The 20,930-nt window shown below is 37.2% G+C and overlaps 2 protein-coding genes and 1 long non-coding RNA gene across 7 annotated transcripts in view; 2 read left to right on the top strand and 1 right to left on the bottom strand.

Moving 5' to 3' along the window:
- Positions 1–16,963, top strand: part of LOC103480909 (tripartite motif-containing protein 16-like) — a 21,071-nt gene extending 4,108 nt beyond the window's left edge. The window contains exon 3 of the mRNA XM_017310558.1: positions 16,649–16,963. Within this exon, the coding sequence (XP_017166047.1) occupies positions 16,649–16,963 (315 nt within the window). The remainder of the gene's footprint in view (positions 1–16,648) is intronic.
- On the bottom strand, positions 851–3,191 carry LOC108167222 (uncharacterized). 2 transcript variants are annotated; one of them, XR_001777590.1, is made up of 3 exons: positions 3,106–3,180; positions 1,760–2,848; positions 851–1,298 (listed from the first exon to the last, which is right to left on the bottom strand). It is a non-coding gene; the product is annotated as an uncharacterized LOC108167222 (long non-coding RNA). The 2 variants fall into 2 exon arrangements; XR_001777591.1 differs by having other exon boundaries at positions 856–1,298; positions 1,760–1,900; positions 3,106–3,191.
- Positions 16,964–19,204: 2,241 nt separating the features above from the next.
- The window catches only part of LOC103480866 (butyrophilin-like protein 2), an 8,052-nt gene continuing 6,326 nt past the window's right edge, over positions 19,205–20,930 (top strand). For all 4 annotated transcript variants that reach the window (XR_536194.1, XR_536193.1, XM_008436068.1 and 1 more), the window contains exon 1: positions 19,205–19,358. Coding sequence is in view for 2 of the 4 variants with exons in the window: in XM_008436068.1 (XP_008434290.1) it covers positions 19,283–19,358 (76 nt within the window). In the remaining 2 variants the exon portion in view is untranslated. The remainder of the gene's footprint in view (positions 19,359–20,930) is intronic.

Below are 20,930 nucleotides of genomic sequence, written 5' to 3'. Positions count from 1 at the left end.
TATATATATATATATATATATATACTTGCTTCTCAAGAGCTTCTCACTGCTCTCCCTATGCATTGCTATGGGGTCAGGCCCCAAAAAGGACAGAATGCGAATGGTAAAATCTACAGCTTCTTTCCCTTCTCCCTTTTTTGTCTGCATGCTGCTCACCGGTGCTTTAAGCTCCGCCCCTTAAAGGGCTCAGCATGGCAGTTTTTTTGTTTTTTTCATCCATTCTCCCCCCCCACCCCCTCCCTCTTGTGCAATGGCACGGCACGCCCCACAGTTTGGGAACCTCTGCCCTGGGGGAAATCCATCTTCCCACCAAGTAAGATCAATCCATTTCTCAGAACTCAGTCCGGTTTAACACCTACTTACCTGTTCTCTCCAACTACCCTCAGTTTTCTGATGACCCCAGCTTACCACCCACAGGACAAGAACACATCTCACATTTTCATCTTTGTTCAAAATAAACTTTATTTACCCGATTTCCTAGTCTCCTGTATGTGGGTCAAAAGACTTGAACCCAACATGACTCAAGTTTTTCAGGTTTGGTTTTCTGTGCAATTCCCCTCTTGAAAGGGATAGTTTTCATTGTGAAGTTTGAACTGGATTTCACTCAAAGAGCCTTTAATTTAGTTGATTCATCTTTATTTTTTGTATGATGGTCCACATAGCATAGGTGAAAAACCTCAAAAGAAACAAACACATCCATTACATTCTGAAATTAACAAGATAAATACATTGTGAATAATCAGATTTCTACCCCTTTAAACCAGGTATTTCAAAAGTATAATTTTATAGTAAAACTCAACAGCAATAAATAAATTAGCATTAACATTTTGTTAAATATTTTCACAAACATTCTGACCAACATTTATTTTTTTCTTACTATTTTAACCAATAAACACYAAGTGTATTTTTTATTCTTTTTAACTTACTAGCTTTGTCAATCTACATTCAGTTATAAGATTAAACAATTTGATACAACAATCAATCAGAGCTCATTTGCTGCTCCAATGAAATTCAGCAATGAGCAGCAGCATTGTGAGGCTCACCAGCTGTCTTTCAGTTTTTAGAAACTTTTACACAGTTCTGAATTTACATGCTACCAGCACTGTTTGCTTCCATTCTCTCAAACAGGAGTGACAGGTCAGTCACACCAAAGGTAGCTGCACTCTGATTGCTAGGAGATTGAGTCCACCTGGTTCTCCTCACTAACAGGCAGAGAGGAGATGCAGAAAGGTGCAGCAAAAAGGGGAGTAGTTACCTAGCAGTTCACCAGAACAATGACACTATCCATGGCAACAAACCTAGAAGGAGAGAATAAAAACACAGAGAGAAGGAGACTTTATTATTCTTACAACTGTTAAAAGTGACAATAACCTAAAATAAGTCAATGTGATGTACTGAAAATGTTTATTTACAGCAAACTGAAATAATTTACCTTTGGCCTTGTCCAACTACTTCAGTCTTTGGTTTCTTTCACTCATCTCACTTTATTTGTCAATCTACCTTCAGAACTACTGAATTCATTCACTCCACTAGTTTTGAACGCTGCAATCATGTTGATTCCATTATTGGCTATGACTGTCAGTTGTTTTGAGTTGTGGTTTATGGTGTTTACTAAATTTTTATCATTGTTAACAAACAACATTATAAAGCCAATTAATGTCAATCACGTGAATCCAAACTCTTCTCTGCCCTCTGCAGCCACACTGACTGTCACTCCTGACCGATCCCAGTTCTTCAAGTACAACCGTATCACTCTTACCTGTGTGACAAACTCCAGTGACTGGAAAGTGATGAGGATGATAAAGAACAATCCTCCTCAGGAATGTCAGCATGGCTGGGCGCTCCCTGGAGATTCCTCCTGCACCATTGAGGATGCTTACCCAACTGACACCGGCGTGTACTGGTGTGAATGTGACCAAAGAGAACGAAGCAACAGGGTCAATCTCACTGTYACTGGTAATGGACATGCATCTTGYCTGAGTTCACTCTAAACATGGACTTTTCTACATTTTTAGAAAATATAATTTTTATAAAATTGTTTCATTTCAGATAAAACTGTGATCCTCGAGAGTCCTTCATCTCCTGTCTTTGAGGGAGAAGATGTGACACTTGGTTGTTCCTATAAAAAAGACAAAGATGATGACAAATCCACGTCAGACTTTGAAGCTACGTTCTACAGAAATAATGTTTTCATTGGGAGAGAGAAACCAGGGAAAATGATCATTAAAGCAGAGGAAGGTTTCTACAAGTGTCTCCATCCTTCTAGAGGAGAGTCACCGACGAGCTGGCTGGAAGTGAGAGGTGATGATCGACTGCTTTGTTTCATTCACACTGTCAGAACGCAGTTATCTTTAAAATCTCTGTCGCTAGGGGACCCAAATTTGGGTCCTCGGCGCTTGCCGCAACAAGATCAATTAAAAACACATGCTATACATTTATCAATATATGTATATTGCATATCCACGTAAAGGGAAAAAGCTCTTCTAAATGAAAAACTATTTTCTATCTCAACCACACCCAGACTGAACACTAATCAGATTGATGGAAAGAAACGCAATCAGACACTAACGAGGCACACCCGGACAATGCAACAATAAAAGAGCAAGGAGGCCCGATATACAAAAACTATCTATCAGAGTAAAGCCGAAGCGCTGCAGTTTCCAACAATACCAGAGTCACCATGCTACGTGCAAAACTCACTGAACCAGCAGCTAAAGAAGAAAAAAAGAAATAGCTCATTTCATGAAGCTAAAATCAAAAGTCCAGTCCTACCTTTGCCGTTTCGTGGTCATAATCCATATTAGAGTACATATTTCCACTTGGTCCGATAATCCATTTTCGCATGCAGCTGGTGGATTCATGTCAAAACAAACCCCAAAATGCCTTATATCCTTATGACAGGACAGGTATCGTCTACACATGAGTGGCTTTAGATTTAGTTTGACCAGTCAAAAATTTTCCAGGAAGAATACAGGCATGTCAAAATGAGCTCAAGTTGCTGGATGAACCTGATTCTGGTTCTTCCATTTTGTATTGTGACTGAAAGTTTTATAACTATCGTTTGCCACAAATTAAATAAAATATTTGATTTATATTTTTGCTTACAGCTAGAGTTCCCCAAGCAGACGTTTCTCCTTCTCCTCCTCTTCCTACTTCTCCTCCTCCTGGTCCTGATGTTCCTTGGATCAGAGTGATTAGTTTCATTCTGCTCTTCATCCTCTACACCATCATACTAATCTTGTGTATATACACATACCGTAAATGGGCTCGAGGTAAGTTTGGCTGTTGTTTCTGCTCCTTGTATCCTGGAATATCCCTGTGTTCTACTAAAACTACTCTAAAATTAAAATAATTTTGAAAATCGTAGTTCTCTAATGAAAACAAATGGATTCTTAAACATCAAACTCTCTTAAAAGGATGTAAATATTGGTGTGCAGCTTGTAGTCTTTTGACCACTGGTCAGTAAGTCTGTAGTTTCTGCTCTCCTCTAAGTGAATCTGACAAAATGTAGAGCAGCTGCAGGATTTGGCAATGAGGACACACAGCTATAGAGATGAGTCAGAGGAAGGACGAGAAAAGAACAAGGTTTTTCAAAATAAAATGAGATGTGATTCTGGTCAAGGTAACATTCATTTATTCAGAGCAATACATAACTTATATACCATGTTTTATTCATATATTTTGACTATATTATGTAATTACAGCTGTGAATATTGATGGGAAGCTCAGTTTATTGTTGAAATAGTTGAAAAAGTTTCATTTCTCAGGAAACCTTTGCACTTTCCTATAAACGCCCCCGCAGCTCACCACGTCCTCTGCTCCAGAGCTGAACTGAATGGAATTCATTGTGTTTACACCATGAAGACATTATGACTCAGATCATTATTATCTTCTCCAAAAAGTCAAAAGTTTGAAGATCTTAACACTGTAATTATTCTGGCTGTGGGATTTTTGTTCTGTGTGTTGAAGTAAAAGACAATCAATGTGGTAAAAATGTTAAATCTGGTTCTAATCTGGTGACTTTAGTGGTAAAGGAGGTTTTAAAGACGGCAAAAGACAAAAGAAATGTAAGTTTTAGTTAACTCTACCGCCCCCTGGTGGAGTTCATGGAAAGTAATGGGTAGCAATCATTTAACATTAATTAATGTTTGTTAAATTTCTAAATGTCTAACATGTTAGTAATTGATGTCTTTTTTTTCTTGTAGCCAAAACTGACATGAAAAGGAGAATTGATGATCATGTTTTGATGAACTGAAGACAAAGAAGACAAAAAACTGATCATCTGTATGTTGAAGGAAATAAAAAAATAAGACGAATAATATTAAAAAAACAGAGGAATATGATTTATTATGTGAGTATTATAGTATTATCATCTGATTTCATAGACTTTAGATAATGGGAATATTTAAACTACCTGCTAGTTAAAAAATAGGAACTTTGGGACATTTAACCTCTTTAATAAACTTGAACTGAGCTCCAATATAAGCAGCAAAACAGTTTAACTTTAATAGTTATTCATGTCATTCTGAAATGTAAACGCAAATATTTTAAGTTCCACAACCATATATGTGGAAATATTACAGAATAATATTCCAGCTATATTTTACAGATATATATGTAATAGAATGTTTCTTTCTGTCTTTCTGTTATTTTCAGTGTTGCAGCTTAATGTAGCTTCCAGATTATCTACACGAATATTTCAAACAAACATGTTCAAACTGATTTAAGAACAAAATATCTATAAACATTATTACATCTGTTAAAATCATCTGTGTAGCAATCAGTAATTGTTCTTACTGTAGAATTAGCTTATGGTTCTCATCTCCTTTTTAACAGTTTGCTCCTTATGAAGTAACTGATGTAACAAACTGATAGAAGCTGTTAACTGACTAGTAAACTACTGGCTTTGACAGAGCAGCTGCTTCATTTGCTTCTGCCTTGGGCCGGCTCAACATCCTTTTGCACTTATATTTTTACAGTATTAGGAGATTATTTAGTAATTTGCTTCTTTTGCTCAACTAAAATGTAAAAAAAATAAAATAAAATGATTGTATTGAGATCTTGGGTTGTTTGTGTTTTGGTTTGTTTCTGTGCTCATTAGTTCCTTAGTGACCAAAGACTGTTAGTCTCTGGTGCAGCTGGTGAACCGTCTCACTGTGTGGCAGGTCGTTATAGCATAACATTGATTTCACTGAACTCACATCACAGATATTTGAAACTGGATTATGAGTACATTAAGATATTTCTAACTATAGATTAGAGAAAATATCTCTTTACTTTCTAAATAGCATTTTAAACATTGCAGCGCCGCCTGATTATCAGTAAATAAAAGTTCATCTTATTGAATAGATGAAAGCCAGAGTGCAGCACTAGCATTTTTCTAACAGCAACATAATAAACATGTTTGGAATAAACACAAACAATTTCTCAACAATATTCCATCGTTTATTAACAAAAAAATTCAAACCTACAGTTAAATATTTAAATTAATAAGCCAGATATATTAGAAAGACTCAACTATGCTACATCTTTAAAAGATATAAGGGTGACAAAAACTAATAAACAGATAAAAGTAAAACAATAAGTTTAAATGAGAATCGATCCAGTAAAACTATGCAGTGATATCAACATGAAGCGGTAATGTAGAGAAACCAGGTTTATTTCAGAGCAGAATCAGGCTCCTCCTCACTGAAACTCCTCCTCTTCTAGCTAAACTGAAAGTGGTTAACACAGTGCATTGTGGGATTTGTAGTTCCTAATCAAGCAGGTTTTCCCCAGAAGTCCAGGCCTTCCTGGTTGGTTGTCCAACATGTTGTTGATGTTGGAGTTTGTTTGGTGCTGCCCCTCCCTGTTTCTGTCCAGCCATGGAGGTCATCACTTCTCTGGAGGATTTTTATTCAGCTACACTATTTACATTTATTGTTTTTGATGAGCCAAATGTTCAAACTGTGATTGTTTTGATCATAATCTATCAGGACTCCAGTCCTTATTTTATTGGACGAAGATCAGATTCTGGATCAAACTGTCAATAAAGTCGTCTTGTGACTCATTTTTAACTCCATTTATTTATGACTCTGTTTTACTTTGTAATTTTTTTGTGTGTGTTCTTGTGCATGTTATATCTGTCAGTAACATTTCCAAATATCAGAAACAGTCGTGGTTTTCAGATGAGAATAAAGAATCAGAGTTTTTGTTGCTTTAGATCTGTTTTCTATCTCCAGATGGCAGCAGTGCAGGATCTCCTATGATCCCAAGAAGACACAGAAAACACGGACACCACAGGAGATTGTGGACTGTGAGGACTCAAACATCCCACAACGGCTGGAACAAAATTAGGAGAATTCTGAAAGTTGGCCACCAGATGGCGCCAAATACAACCGGGCGCCTCCGCAGAAGAAACACTGAGTGCATTTTACGTTTTTTAAGGATAAATTAAAACTAAAATATAAGACTTGCAAGTGAAATTGTCGCAATATATGTATAAATACAAACACCATATTTGTTACACATAGATTKTAATTTATAAAGCTTCTTTAAAAACCAAGAACAATTCATTATATAACCTCCCCAACCCTAAAAAAACATTAATGCTTGATTATTTACAGCATAAATTATTATTTACAGCATGTGCCAAAAAAGCAAACAAACTAAATGAAAAATTGACTTATCTTCATATATTAGCATAGATCTATTCTAATAATTTCTGCCAAGTAGCTGTTGCAGAATAAAATGAGTTTAATCCTAAAAGCTTTGTTAACATTTTTTATTGTTATATAGGACTTAAAACCAACAGTGAAAACTAACACATGACCACAAAACCCACAGTGAAACTCAACAACTGGTATGACATCGAAAATAGGAAATGAATAAAACACAGAACAAAATAAGGAACAAGACAAACAAAATAAAACAGAAACTTGAGGACTAGCAAGAGAAATGAAGGAAAAAAGACGTGGAGCTCAGCATGAACAATAATTCATTAAAAATCTCAGAGTAACCTGTGAGTTTAAATGCTGAAAACACCAATAAAGTCTTTCCTTTGATTATAGAGAAGAATGTGTACTAATTATCACTGTTTGTCAAAAATACACTGGATATTTGGTATGGAGTTTCCATGAGAAACAAACGTCTTCGTTGAATTACAATGATTTTCCAGTGGTACGAATAATTTTGGGCTTGATTATAATAAATAGAGGGAAAAACAACATAAGCTCGATCAGGTCTGAAGCAGACGGTGCGTTTAGGAGCAGTCAGTAATCTGGGCAGAGATCTGAACTTCTCCGTTTGGTCTCGGCTCGGCCTGCAAAGAAACGTAGAACAGAAACTCAGAAAATATGGGAACTCTGCCCTGAAATCATAAAGACCTGAATGTTTATGTTGAGGTAAAATGTATTAAATAACAATCATCAGTGCTTTTGCTTCATTAAACCATGACTGACAGACCTGAAACAGTCATTGTCCAGAACTGACCTGGATGTTTGGATGCTCTCCTTCAGGTTGTTCTGTCCCACAGTTAGACTCATTGGTTCTAATATTTACATTAATTCACTTCAGATTCTAATGCAGCAAAGCAGCCCAGACCATCACACAGCCATCACCATGCTTGGTTATATGAGGTTCCTCTTCTGAAATGCTTAGATGTAACATGATTCATGATTCCCATGTTTCGCTATCTCTCTATTTTTTTATTGCTGAATCATGACCTCTGACCTTAACTGAGTCTGGGGAGCTTTAAATGTTATTTTGGGTTATTTTATGACCTCCTGTAATAATCATCAGAGCAATCTTGGAATGGTAAAAGTTAAATGATGAGTAGCAATAGTTGTTCCAACACATAATTTATCAACATTTATCTCATTATTCACATCAAATCTTCTGTTGAACAGCTGAAAATGTTGTAATTACTGTTAGAAAAGTCTCGATTTATTGCATTATTAATGTTTTAATGCCTCCTTACCTCGAGCCCAGCTTCTGTATATGATTATGCACATAATGAAGATGATGGTGTAGATGATGAACAGCACGATGGTGATCAATATCATCAGAGAAGTAGAAGGAATAAGAGGCGGATCGGTGCTTTTGGGAGGTTCAGCTTTACACAGAGAGATAATTTACATAAACTGTCAGTGTGATTTATTGATGCTGTACCAAATAAAATGTGATAAACAGACATTTTAATTATTACAGCTTAATTAAATTAACTTGAACATAGAAATAAGGAATAATGTGCTATATCTCTGAACACTAGATGGTGCTTTCAAAGTGGTTATGTATTGAAAATGCATCGTTAGGCATTAGTGGTATACATACGTCCTCATGTCTCCGTGATACTTTTTTTTTTGCAGATTTACAACTTCAGTCATCAGGGGCTTATATTTGAAAGTGTGGCGTGTAAATATGTTCAATCCTCCTGAGTGATGAGCTGCAGAAGACAGTTACCCTGGACTTCCAGCCAGCTGTCCAGTGACTCTCCTCTGCTGGGATGTTTGCACTTGTAGAAGCCTTTGCTGGACATCGACACATTGTGTAGGATCATCTTTCCTTCAGGTTCCGTTCCAATAAATGTGTTATTTAGGTAGAAGGTAGCAGAGAAATGTGATGAAGATTTTGGATCGTATCTTTCTTTGAAGGAGCAGCGAAGTGTGACGTCATCTCCCACCGTCACAGGAAGTGCTGGACTCTCCAAGATCACAACGCCAGCTGAAATGTTTGATTTAAATCAGTGGATTTTCAAAAGTACAACACTTAAAAAATAAAATATAAAAAGAGCTCACTGTTTATTGTGATGTTGAGGACGTTGCTGCACTCTCCTTGCTCAGACTGGCACCAGTAAAGCCCAGTGTCTGATTTGTAGACACTGTGGTTAATGCAGGAGGAACCGTTCGGACGGCCCCAGCCTTCACATGGAGTAAAAGCTTCGGAGGCGTTTCTCACCAACCTCCAGCCGCTGAAGTTTCCTGACCCTGCACAGCTCAGATTGAAGGCTTCATAACGGAAGAACTGACGCCTGTCGGGCTGAATGCTCAGGGTGGCAGCTGCTCAGACAGGAAACAACACTGTGGGTTTGGTATATACTGCTAGCCTGTGGTTTTTCAAAGGCCAACATGAAAATCTAGGTCATCTAAATTCTCTAAACAAAATTCTTACATAGTTCTTAGGTTGGCCAACTTTTTTCTGATGTTGCCCTGGGAAACAGCTGATTTAGTTCATAATAAAAACGGCCAATATGAACATTTTCAAAACATATTAAAGAAAGTGTTTTTCTGTCTCAAACCAAACATGTCTGAAGAGTCTCCATTTTTCAGGTTTTTTATATTTAGGAAGGTTTTAAGATTGTTATTAAATTTTAAGTGTTAATTTAGAAATGCCCTCTCCATCCATTTCCTATGGAGCTTGTGTGAGGAAGCGACAGTCGAGCGTAATTTGTGCATGTGAAGCTTTCAGCTCATACATACACAGATGTGCATACAGGCATCAGAACAAAAGGAAACTGAGAAACGTTCAGCTTTTGTTTCTGTCTGGTGTCACAGGAAACTTTCACCTGTTGCAGTTTTTCATGTCTCCCTGTTGTGTTGAGCCCATAATGTCCTGCTCAGGTGGTCTGAGAAAAAAAATGTGTGACTTTTTAGTCAGCGTATGTAAATATGGTTTCAGTTGTACAGCCTGTGTTGTTAAATGTGCAGAACTTTTTTCTGTATTTTTTAAAGATACAGATCTGTACTAGAAACTGTAAATCATGACTTTCTTTATTTATCAAGATAAGTGGTCTCTATGCAGACCACAATAAGAAACACATAAGAAGCTTTACAAAGGGAGAAAATCTTGATTAAGGTGTTCAAAGTAAAAAAAGAAAGTTATTCTCACCAACAACCAGGCATACAGATCCTAACTCCATTTTCAGACCAGCTCTCAACGTAGAATGGTTTCCGTATTTCTAGAAGCTGAAGCCTCTCTGCCCACATCCTGCRCAATTTCAGGTTTTAGATCTCCAATGGAGGCACGCTATCACAATTCACAAAATATGATATATAGAAAATAAGTAATATCAAGAAGGCCCAAATTTCCTCTGATATTTTATCTTACTTTTTTCGTTTTCTTTTTTAGGTGGCTTTAGATTATTTTGACTGTTTAAATTGAAATGTCCCAGAGCAAACAGTGTCTTGTTATAACTAAAGATTTCACTGATCCTCTTGACCCGCATCCACTGTCTTTGTGCTGTTCATAATTGTTACGGCCCTGGGCCTTAAGAGCTGGGCTGCAGGTGTTGCTTTTGTCTGTCCTTGTGCTCCTCCCCTTTACAGGTGCACAAGGAGCACAAGGAGCACAAGGAGCACAAGGACAGACAAAAGCAACACCTGCAGCCCAGCTCTTAAGGCCCAGGGCCGTAACAATAATGTATTTATTATTTGTCTCCCTAAATCATAAATCTGCACTGGACGTTCACCAGATGTCAGATATTTAGCTGAAACATGACAGTAACTTAATCTCAGCCTTGGTACTAATCATGAGATCATAAGTAAAAGTAAGTAAAGGTAAGGTAATTTTATTTATATAGCACATTTTCAGCAAAAATACAAAGTGCTTTACAGGAATTAAAAGGAAATACAAACAAAATAAACCAAAGGAAAGAGCAAAAAAAAAAAAAAAGATCTAAAGTATGTAAACTAAGTCCTCCTGTTCAGGGTTGCTAAGTATCATCTGGTCTAATTACATTTCTGGGTTATGATACATTAAGACAGATCAGCAACATCCATGTCTTATAAACATTTTCCCCTTTGGTTGTTTTTTAATTAAAAAAATATTCAGACTTAAAATTGCCACTAGATGGCCCCTGCTGAGCTGCTTAGTGAAACTTCATCAGACAAGATAAAAAACTTCAGATCAGATTCTGTTAGAATCACATGTATTATTTACAAAAGTAAAAATATCTGAAAAAACATGCCTCTTACTATAAATATGGCTTTTTATTAATATTCTGTTCTTACAGCCACCTTTTAATTCCAGTTGTTAAAAAATCCTGCATTGATCAGCTTTTACATTTCCTATTGGAATTATAAAGACATAGAAACTGAATTTCCCTTTCATTTTGCTTCACTTTCTATTTTCAGTAAGTGATAAATGTGTATTTTTCATTATCTTTACTCATGTTAGCAAATGACCCCTGAGGACAAGTAACTAATTACAAGAGTGCTTTTAAAAAATACAGTATCAAAAATGTTTGTTTTTTTTTGTACATTCACTTGTATAGTGATGTACGTAGAAATATTCAGGTGATTTGTTCCTATGTGAATGTGTCTGCAGGAGTTTTAAGGAGTGAATAGTTAATATATATCATTACTGGGGTCTGGACATGGAAGAAAGGATGAACTAGTGAATTCACTGCTGAGCCATAAACTGAAAACGAGACAGAAAGTATTTAAAATCATCATAAAACACTCAAAATGTTTTATATTTTTGTAATAAGAGTGTGAGCATCTGCYGTGAAGCGGGCGTTGTACCGGTCCGTCGTGGTGAAGAGAGAGCTGAGYCAAAAAGCGAAGCTCTCGATTTACCGGTCGATCTACGTTCCCACCCTCATCTATGGTCATGAGCTTTGGGTCATGACCGAAAGAACGAGATCACGGGTACAAGCGGCCGAAATGGGCTTCCTCCTCCGCAGGGTGGCTGGGCTCTCCCTTAGAGAGAGAAGCTCGGTCATCCGGGAGGGACTCAGAGTAGAGCCGCTGCTCCTCCACGTCGAGAGGAGCCAGTTGAGGCTCGGGCATCTGGTCAGGATGCCTCCTGGACGCCTCCCTGGTGAGGAGTTCAGGTYCCACCGGGAGGAGGGGAGACCCAGGACACGCTGGAGGGACTTTGTCTCTCGGCTGGCCTGAGAACGCCTTGGGATTCCTGGAGGAGCTGGAAGAAGTGGCTGGGGAGGGAAGTCTGGGTCTCCATTCTGAAGCTGCTGCCCCCGCGACCCGACCCCGGATAAGAGGAAGAAAATGGATGGATGGAGTGTGAGCGTTAAAATAAGACAAAAGGTTTTAATTTGACAGAAATTAAAAACCTTTTGTAGGTAAAAGCTGGGGATCAAGTCAGTCAACTTTTGCATGTATTAGAAAAATATGTGAGACCCAAAAGTGAACAAAAGCTGAGTCAGAGATGCTAAACTAGAGCAGCAGTAAAGGGCATGAAATGTTCTTTTTTAACATACAAAGGATACATTCATGGCTCTTACATCCTTTTTTATAATCTCAAGATGGGCCCACAATGGTCTCTTTGATCCAATATAAAAAAACCACCTGTTGGGTTTAAGCCATACAAAGTTTTTTTCTTTTAATCATGGTCCTTAGTTCTATACATGCACCAGTTTTCATAACAACACATGCAAGAGGTTGAACAGACTTCAGCTTAGGGGGAGGATTCATCCATTATGGTTTGGTTGGTTTTGTCCTGGTCCAATAAAACTCCATCATCCCCTTGTTGGTTTCCTGTTTGATCTATGAAACACAAAGTATAGAGTCAATCTATTTCCATGCTTCTATCATTTCTGTCAACCGTGTTTGATGGTTGTTCCTCACATATGAAAACTGTGGATTTCCACTAGTTTGGTTCTTTCTTTGGTTCCTGTGTTCCAGATTTCTATAGATTTTATGTTCATCTACTCAAATATTATTTCAATATTCACACCATAGCAATGCTCAGCCATCATTTGTTAAGATAGGAGAATAGTGTCATATTTTTTTTCATTTACTCAAAGTTTTGTCCAAGGAAACTTGGTTATATAAACTTGATAACTAATATTGATTATCCAGTTAGAGATCAGTCATTGTTCAAATCAACCAGTTTATACAGAAACACGTATTTTTAAGCTTTCTACTCATTTATCCACATGTGTTGTGACAGTAAATTGAAAATTTTAATTTACTGAACACAATATTATCTCAATTTCCACCAGATAAAAGAACATTATAAAATATGTTATAAGTAAAACATAAATCGACTGAATTTATCTAAAGTATTTCCAGTCATGCTGATCTCTCAAAGCGCTTCACTCTGCTGACACATTCACTCATTCACTGTCATTAACACATTCATACACCTGTTTGCAGATCAATAGGTATTTAGGATTTATCTGCTTTGCCCAAAGACACATCAACATGTGACAAGGAAAAGCTGGAAGATGAATATTCAACCCAACGAGCCGCAATCACTGCAGGTAACAAGAAGGTCTAAAACTAAGTCAGCAAGCAGAAACCACTGATTATCTAGTTAAAGATATTTACCTCCAGGACCAGTTATGTTGCCTTTGGCTCCATTTTCATCTGTTGAGATGACATTAAATATTATCATTAAATATCACATTAAATATTTAAAGACATCAACATTTTTATTTAGTTTGTCTTAAATTATCTTAATGTTATTATAACTCACCAATTTTTAAAGTAACATTTCTCTTCTTGACTTGACTTTCCAGTTTGGGAACTAAGCAAGTATAATTCGCTTCATGAATAAACAAAGCTTTTAAAATAAATCAACACTAATATTCCTGATGATGTCATGTTTATTGTTCATCTGACATTCACATCTATTCTCCTTTAGGATTCTTACAATTGTGAAAAAATTTAGCTTGAAATGTCCTCCCATTAATAGAGGTTTTTCAAAGTAAATATATATTTTTTCTTTTATTTGTTCCTCAAGATGGAAAGAAAATCACTTTTGTGTCAAATTTATCCAGAAACATATGGATGATGGCATCTGAAACTTAGAAACTCCAGTTTACAAGGACTATTATATTTATTTATTTACACACACAGAAAACAGTGGCAGCGCCAGGGGGCGCTATAGCTCCCCCTGGCGGAGACATGGCATCCCCAAGAAAATACCACATAACTACTTTCTTTTTCATTTAAGTTAGTATTCTTTAATATGTGGTTTTATGTGGTTGTTGTAATATTTGTCTAACAAAAAGCACAACTAATTTAAAAAAACAACAACTCATGATTATGTAGTGAGCAAAGAAAAAAAAAGATTCTACCTCACAACAGAAACTGAACCTGTATTTTCACTTGTAGAATCAATTGTAGGGAGAACCTAATACAAAAATGTATTGTGTTCTATGTAGTCTGATTCCCAGATATCCAAGGATGGAATCAACAACTCAAGAGGAAACTGACATGATACAAGATGGAGTCCTGACAGAGTCCAGTGTGGTTCACTGGAACCAGGTTTAACATTGTAATGAGAATCTGGACACAGTTGCTGCTTTGGGTATGCAAGGATTGCATAACCCTTAAAAGCCACGTTGACCAGAAAAGCATATTCCAATCACCCTTTGGAGCAAGGATGAATATCTTGTTCATTGTTCTACAGCCAGAATGAAAAATGAAAGGAGCGAATCTGTTTTCTGGGTTTGACAATCAGTTGGAGCCTCCTGTCCAACACCCCAACGTAAGATCCATGAGGAAGGCTAAGAAGTGTCATCCCTCAATAACTAGAAGACACCCTCACACCTTTCTTAAAAACAGAGGTGACCACATCAGTCTGAAACAGACGCATGACATCAGATCTCACCAGAGACGTTGAGTCGACATTCTGCAGAGCCGAATCCATCTCCAGTTTTCACTCCACATCGATACAGACCAGAGTCTTCAGTCCTCAGTCTGGACACATGGAGTCTGATTTGTCCTTCTCTGAGGACGTCTTTGTCAATCTGGACTCGTCCTGAAAACTGTTTATGCTGATACTGTGGAAACTCAACACCATAATAGATATAATAGAGACAGAGAGAACGATGAGGACGACGAGGAGCCAACAGGCTGCAGATGACAACCAGATTTCTGTAGGATTCCTGAGTCCTGGAGGTGAAGATCCACTCCAGAGTGATGTTCTGGTTCTCCTCTGCCTCATAGCTGCTCTGGGCCACATCCACTTCAAATGTTGCTGCTGAGGAGACAGAGAGGATCAGACACACTGAGAACTGGAACATGGAGTCTTTCAGCTCCATCTAGAGAGCTTTCTGTCTCATGATCAGAGCCATCAGAGCTCTGCTGGATTCTCTGCTAGTAAAACTGATTCAAGTTTTACCTTCACTGATTATTGATGGATTTARACTGAACAAAGACAAGATGGAGACTGACCACTGAGACAGGAGCTGAGGATGAGGAGCAGCAGGATGCAGGAGATCATCTCTCTTTCTCTCTTTATATATACATACACACATGAGAGAGAGACAGTCTGAAAGTTGAAAATCCCCTTAAAACTCGGAAATTTCCTGCTCATTTTTAGAGGCTAAAATGGAATCAATACTTTAATGTGGTGGAGAAATCTGAGTATCTCCAGGATCCTGAGGTTAACATTTCAGAGGATTTGCCCCTGTATGAGGTCCTGCATGGCAAATTAAAATAGACGGATTGGTCTGAATAGTTGCATCAAACAAATTCAGATTAAGATTAAAAATATCTAATTAAATTGCCAAATATTCACCATTTATCCACTAATGTTTTTACACAACTAATCAGAGATCAGTGACCTGATGAGAAAAACTCAGCATATATTGTTGATTTTCTCTTTTTTCTTGGGAAGTTACGTCTCGTGTGTAACAGAAACGTAAACAATGGAGGGAAAAGACAGATGCACATTTTCTAGCTGATGGATTTTTCATTCAGATCTAAGTAACCATGCCACCACTGGTGACAAATTAACTACACTTTATATCATATGTATGTTTATGTTTTATGATCTCAAGGTGGCAACACWGCACCAACAAACATCTTCTTCCATTTCCTCTTGAACAAAGAAGAACTGGAAGACCGTTTTGACTGTCATTCAATCATCATGCTTGACTGACTGACAAGCATAATGACTGTCATTCCCGGACTGGGCACAGGACTGGGGGAGGGATTCATTATTGTTATTTAAGAAGAATTTGATTGTGAGCGATCATCTCAAAGTATTCCCAGATGTCAGGTATTTTCCTCGTGACACAGGTAATGCGAGGCCTTGTTTGTTGTCAGTCACGTGGTCGAAGCGGGTCTTCATCATGCTGAGGCGTGTCAGCCTGGCTTCACATGTCCCATCACTGACTCTCACTCTGAGCCCTTTAGAGAGGAGAGGGGGCGGAAGGAACGCTGTGTTGTACCTCCAAAATAAAAGCAAGCGAGTTGAAGATTTCAGAAACAAATATTTTTCGCAACTACGGTGAATTTGTTGGGTGGGACAAATGCGCCTGTCTCTAGTGTCCCTCCCTGTGTCTCCAGTTTCCACACACCCCACCGGTGTACTGGGGCCGGGGGGGACACCGGGGTAATGGATCATCCAGAAAAATACCCGGATGTCAGAAAAATACTTACCTGCTTATTTTAAGTGGTTTTACGCAAATTCACAAACTTTTAGAGTGGTTATACGATATAAACACTACATTTATAACTTATACCGCGTATCATGCTGTACACCACTGGAGGAAGAGTTTTGTTTTCCTGAGAAATATCTTAACTTACCTGGATCCACGACGGGCAGCAGACTGAGAAGAACCAGCAAAACCGAAGAAAAACTCATCATTTCCGCCCGATAAATAGTAGATTTCCGATTCTCTTTTAAGATGTTTAACGAGTATTTGATGAGGGCTTGAAATGTCCTAGACAGATTTGATGGTTTATGTTATCAGGTTCTGAGCACAGAGAGTCTGACTGAATGTTGTTACTGGGAGGTGGAGTGGAGAGGAGGAGGAGCTGTAGCCGTTTCATACAAGAACATCAGCAGAACAGAAAGACTAGGATCCAATGACCAATCCTGGGCGTTATATTGTGATACATACAGTTACACATTTTATCACAACAACATTAAAACTCCAGTTTCCTCCAGAATCGGAGTGTACCTGGATCATATAGWAGGTATTCTGTGTTTCTACAGCGTCTCTAAAACTATGACTCTGATCCAGAGTCCAGACCAGATTCACTCAGCCTCTACATGTTGGGATTAGACTTTACTTTTCGTTTTCCTGTCCTGATGGATCCTCTGCTGAGTTCATTAAGCCTGAATAGTCAGCAGTGATTTGAGGTTCAGTTGGTTAAAATGTCTATTTTAGTTTCGTTTCCTTTTTTTCCCAACATTGTTTTGGAGAGATTGTTGTTGCCATTTCTTCACTGTCCAGAGATCAAATGTCTTTATGAAACTATTTTATCATCTTGTTGTTTTGTTTTATTTTAGTTTGTTTGGGTGCTGCCCCTTCCTGTTTCTGATCAGCATTGGAGGCCATCACTGCACAGGAGGATTTTTATTCAGCTAAACTAACCACATTTAATTCTTTGTCAGACCAAATGTTGTTGTAAACTGTGATTATCATCATCATAAATCATCAATCAGGACATCAGTCATTATTTATTGGACAAAGATCAGATTCTGGATCAAACTGTGTCAATAATCGTCTTGTGACTCAGATTTTAAGCTTTATTTAGTTTTAGACAAATATCTACATAAAGTTGAGTCATTGTTTGAATATAAAATAACTCTCTTATTTTGTATTTTGTTTGTGTTTTATTTAACATTTCCAAGTATCAGAAACAGTTGTGGTTTTCAGGAGAGAATAAAGTGAGTAATCAGAGTTTTTGTTGCTTTAAGTTGAGATTTGTTTTCTACTTGCAGATGGCAGGAGTCCTGAACCTCCTGTGGTCATAAAAAGACACAACAAACACTGACTGTACAGAACTTTCCTGGTTCTGTTTGGACTCTCTTCCTCTTTTACTTGGAAGACAAGGCTGACAAAAATGTGGTGCAACCTGAAAGATGGCCACCAGATGGCGCCAAATACCGCAGTGTTCCTCAGCAGAAGAAATGCTGAAATCATGCAGTTTGTGTTTTTAGACTCGATTAAACATTAAAATAAAATGTGATCCATAATTATCAAAACCACGTTCTGAACAAAGATCGACACAATATCAGCCTCACACTTTCATTTATGAATTGTAGACATTTATTTTCTCTCTTTCACTATTATTATTATTATTATTATTATTATTATTATTATTATTATTATTATTATTATTATTATTATTATTATTATTATTATTATTATTTTATACAAAAACTATAAATTCTTTCAATAATTTTAATAGTGGCCACAGCTATGAACCAACAGGCTAACAAAGGCATCACCTGTTCTAATACATAACAGCTTAATTTAAAATAGACTAATCAATTATAAACACCATTAAAAAATGGCATCAGTCAAGTTCAACAGCTTTCAACTAAAATACATTCCTGCCTGATTTTTTACATTAATCTGTTATAAGTGCAACATCTAAACTGGTATCAACATGGATGCTAAACAAATGTAGCTCAATAATTAAGCCTTCAGAAACTCCACATTTGAACTTATATTGATTTAGATTTACCAGACGCCACAACAGCAACTTCTATTTAAAGAAAGTAATTTCAAAACATGTCAAGAGGCAAGTAGCAGGAATGATGAATGTCATGCTGGGAAAATATCAATTTATAGATGAAGTGATATTCAACACGGAGGAAAATCAAGTGATTCCAAAGAAATGACAATAAATTGATCAATCTATGTTGGGATAAACAGATGAATTACTGTTTAACTCATAAACAGAAGGACTAATTGTTTACATTGATTTCTCCTCTTCTTCCTCATCGTCTCTTTTCTCCACCATCACCAGCATCAGTTCTGTTAACTTCAACACACACTGCAGGAAAAACCTGGAAACAATCACTGATTATGCGTTTATTTATCTTAAATAAAATTAACCATAGTTAAACCGTCCCTCCATCCCATCCTATGTCCAATACCCTTTACATTAGAGACTGGTTCACAAACAATAACTACTTGTCAACCACTTATTCAGAATATGAGAGGCCCTTTGTTGACAAATGCTAGATATTACTATGTAAATCCTATACTAGAGCCTAAATGAAAACACAAAATGCTTTTGAGGAGCATTTATGTCCACATTCATGAATCATATCTACTTCATATAATCCCTTTGACTGCCATTTCAGGCAGATATTGCATTTCACTGGGCAGTAAACTGTTATTGGTGTAAACATAATTTGTCTTTAAGAACTAAACGACAGAGAAAGTCATTCAAAACCACGAATGACTGAAGGTGCTGCGGCGACGCGCTCCCTCAGGGGGGCGTGTCCGATCTCATCTCACCCAATCAGTTTTTAGCACACCTGTTGTTTTCCCCCTTCCTGTCTCCTGTCTCTACCTGTTGCAGCCRGATCTGAAGAGCCTAGTGACAGAAAGCACGTATCTACTGCAACCACTCGCTACATTAGGATGATCGTTTTCAAGAAATTCGCTATTTTAGGAGGGATCGTGGGGATTTTTTTGACTTTTCTGAAGACAGCTGACGGTAAGTAAAGCTTTTTTAACCAACTGTCAGTGAATCGGCTGTTCTAATTGTCATTTCGACATAAAAACAAATCTACCACTCTACACTACCTAGAGTAGGATGTTGGTTATCTAAAAACTAATTGTTGACCTTTTTTCTACGGGATATCACTGGTGGCGCAACACGTTTTAGAAAGAACGATCTGAAAATTAAACACGCTGAATCATATCCGATTGAAAGTTACTAGGAATGTAACTCTTACTGGAGTTACAATACCAGATAAAAGTCGCTGAACGTTTCTATCGAAACTTGTAAATCTAATTTAAAAGCAAACTTCAAGTGATGAGTTCAGTCGACTGTGTCTAAATCACGGGGAGTTTAGCTTTTTCCTAAATTCAACTTCCAGAACGTTCTAGAAACTTCCACGTGTTGCCGGGGCCATTTTAAAATGTCGGCAGGAAGTCCATATTTGGGGTTGTGTATAAATAAAAAGGTATCAGTTTGGTAAAGTTTAATAGGTAATAAATTAAAGTTTTTCTAAATCGGATTTGAATTTTTCGCGTGACTGGGGATTAGAAAGGTAACAATGCGGTTTAATTAGGTTAAAAAAGTAATGATTACTTCAGGAAGAATGTTATATTTCAACAATTGATTTTAGAAAAACGGTATTTTTATTGCAGTTGGAGAATAATGAATTGCCTTAAGCTTTGCTCCTGTCACATCTTACTTTCTAAGTATTATGCAGGATATGATATAAAAAATACACACATAAATAAATAATTTATTGCCTTTTAACAGTTGTCTTGTGGACATAAGCTAATCTGGAAACAGACAAAACATCAAATTATAAATGACAATAATTTAAAAAAAGCAATTGTAGCAATTTCAAATATGTATCCCAGTATGAATAACATTTGAGCAATTAATTTAAAACAAATAATATGGTGTCCTCAAAATGTATTTTGGCTAGTTTTCTTAATACATAAGCGTAATTACATTATTGATAAGGTTTCATGCAAAAAACAAAAAAAGTTAAATACAACTGAATAATTTTTAAATGGAAACTTGTTTCAGTTCTGTTCAGCTATTATTCACATCCCAACAGGAAATCAGTTTCCCTTTTAGGTTTAACAGAATATTGAGGAACATTTAATAAGTAATGACTTTCTGTTTTTCTTGTAGAGGTCAACCATTATTATCTCAAGGGCAATGAATCAGATGTTCTTACTGTCAGCGTTTGTGGTACAAATGTTTGAATGCTATTACTATTGTTGGCTCAAAGATTATTAGATTATTAACTTTAACTCGAACTTATTTAATATCAAGGAATTATTGACTTGGGTTGCACAGTGGCGCAGTTGGTAGAGCTGTTGCCTTGCAGCAAGAAGGTTCTGGGTTCAATTCCCGGCCTGGGGTCTTTCTGCATGGAGTCTCCATGTTCTCCCTGTGCATGGTGGGTTTTCTCCAGGTACTCCGGTTTCCTCCCACAGTCCAAAAACATGACTGTCGGGTTAATTGGCCTCTCCAAATTGCTCGTAGGTGTGAGTGTGTGTGTGCATGGTTGTGTGTCCTGTGTGTCTCTGTGTTGCCCTG

The sequence above is a fragment of the Poecilia reticulata genome, linkage group LG18 (genome assembly GCF_000633615.1).
Source record: "Poecilia reticulata strain Guanapo linkage group LG18, Guppy_female_1.0+MT, whole genome shotgun sequence".
Taxonomy (NCBI): Eukaryota; Metazoa; Chordata; class Actinopteri; order Cyprinodontiformes; family Poeciliidae; genus Poecilia; species Poecilia reticulata.
This window is presented reverse-complemented; position numbering and strand designations above follow the sequence as displayed.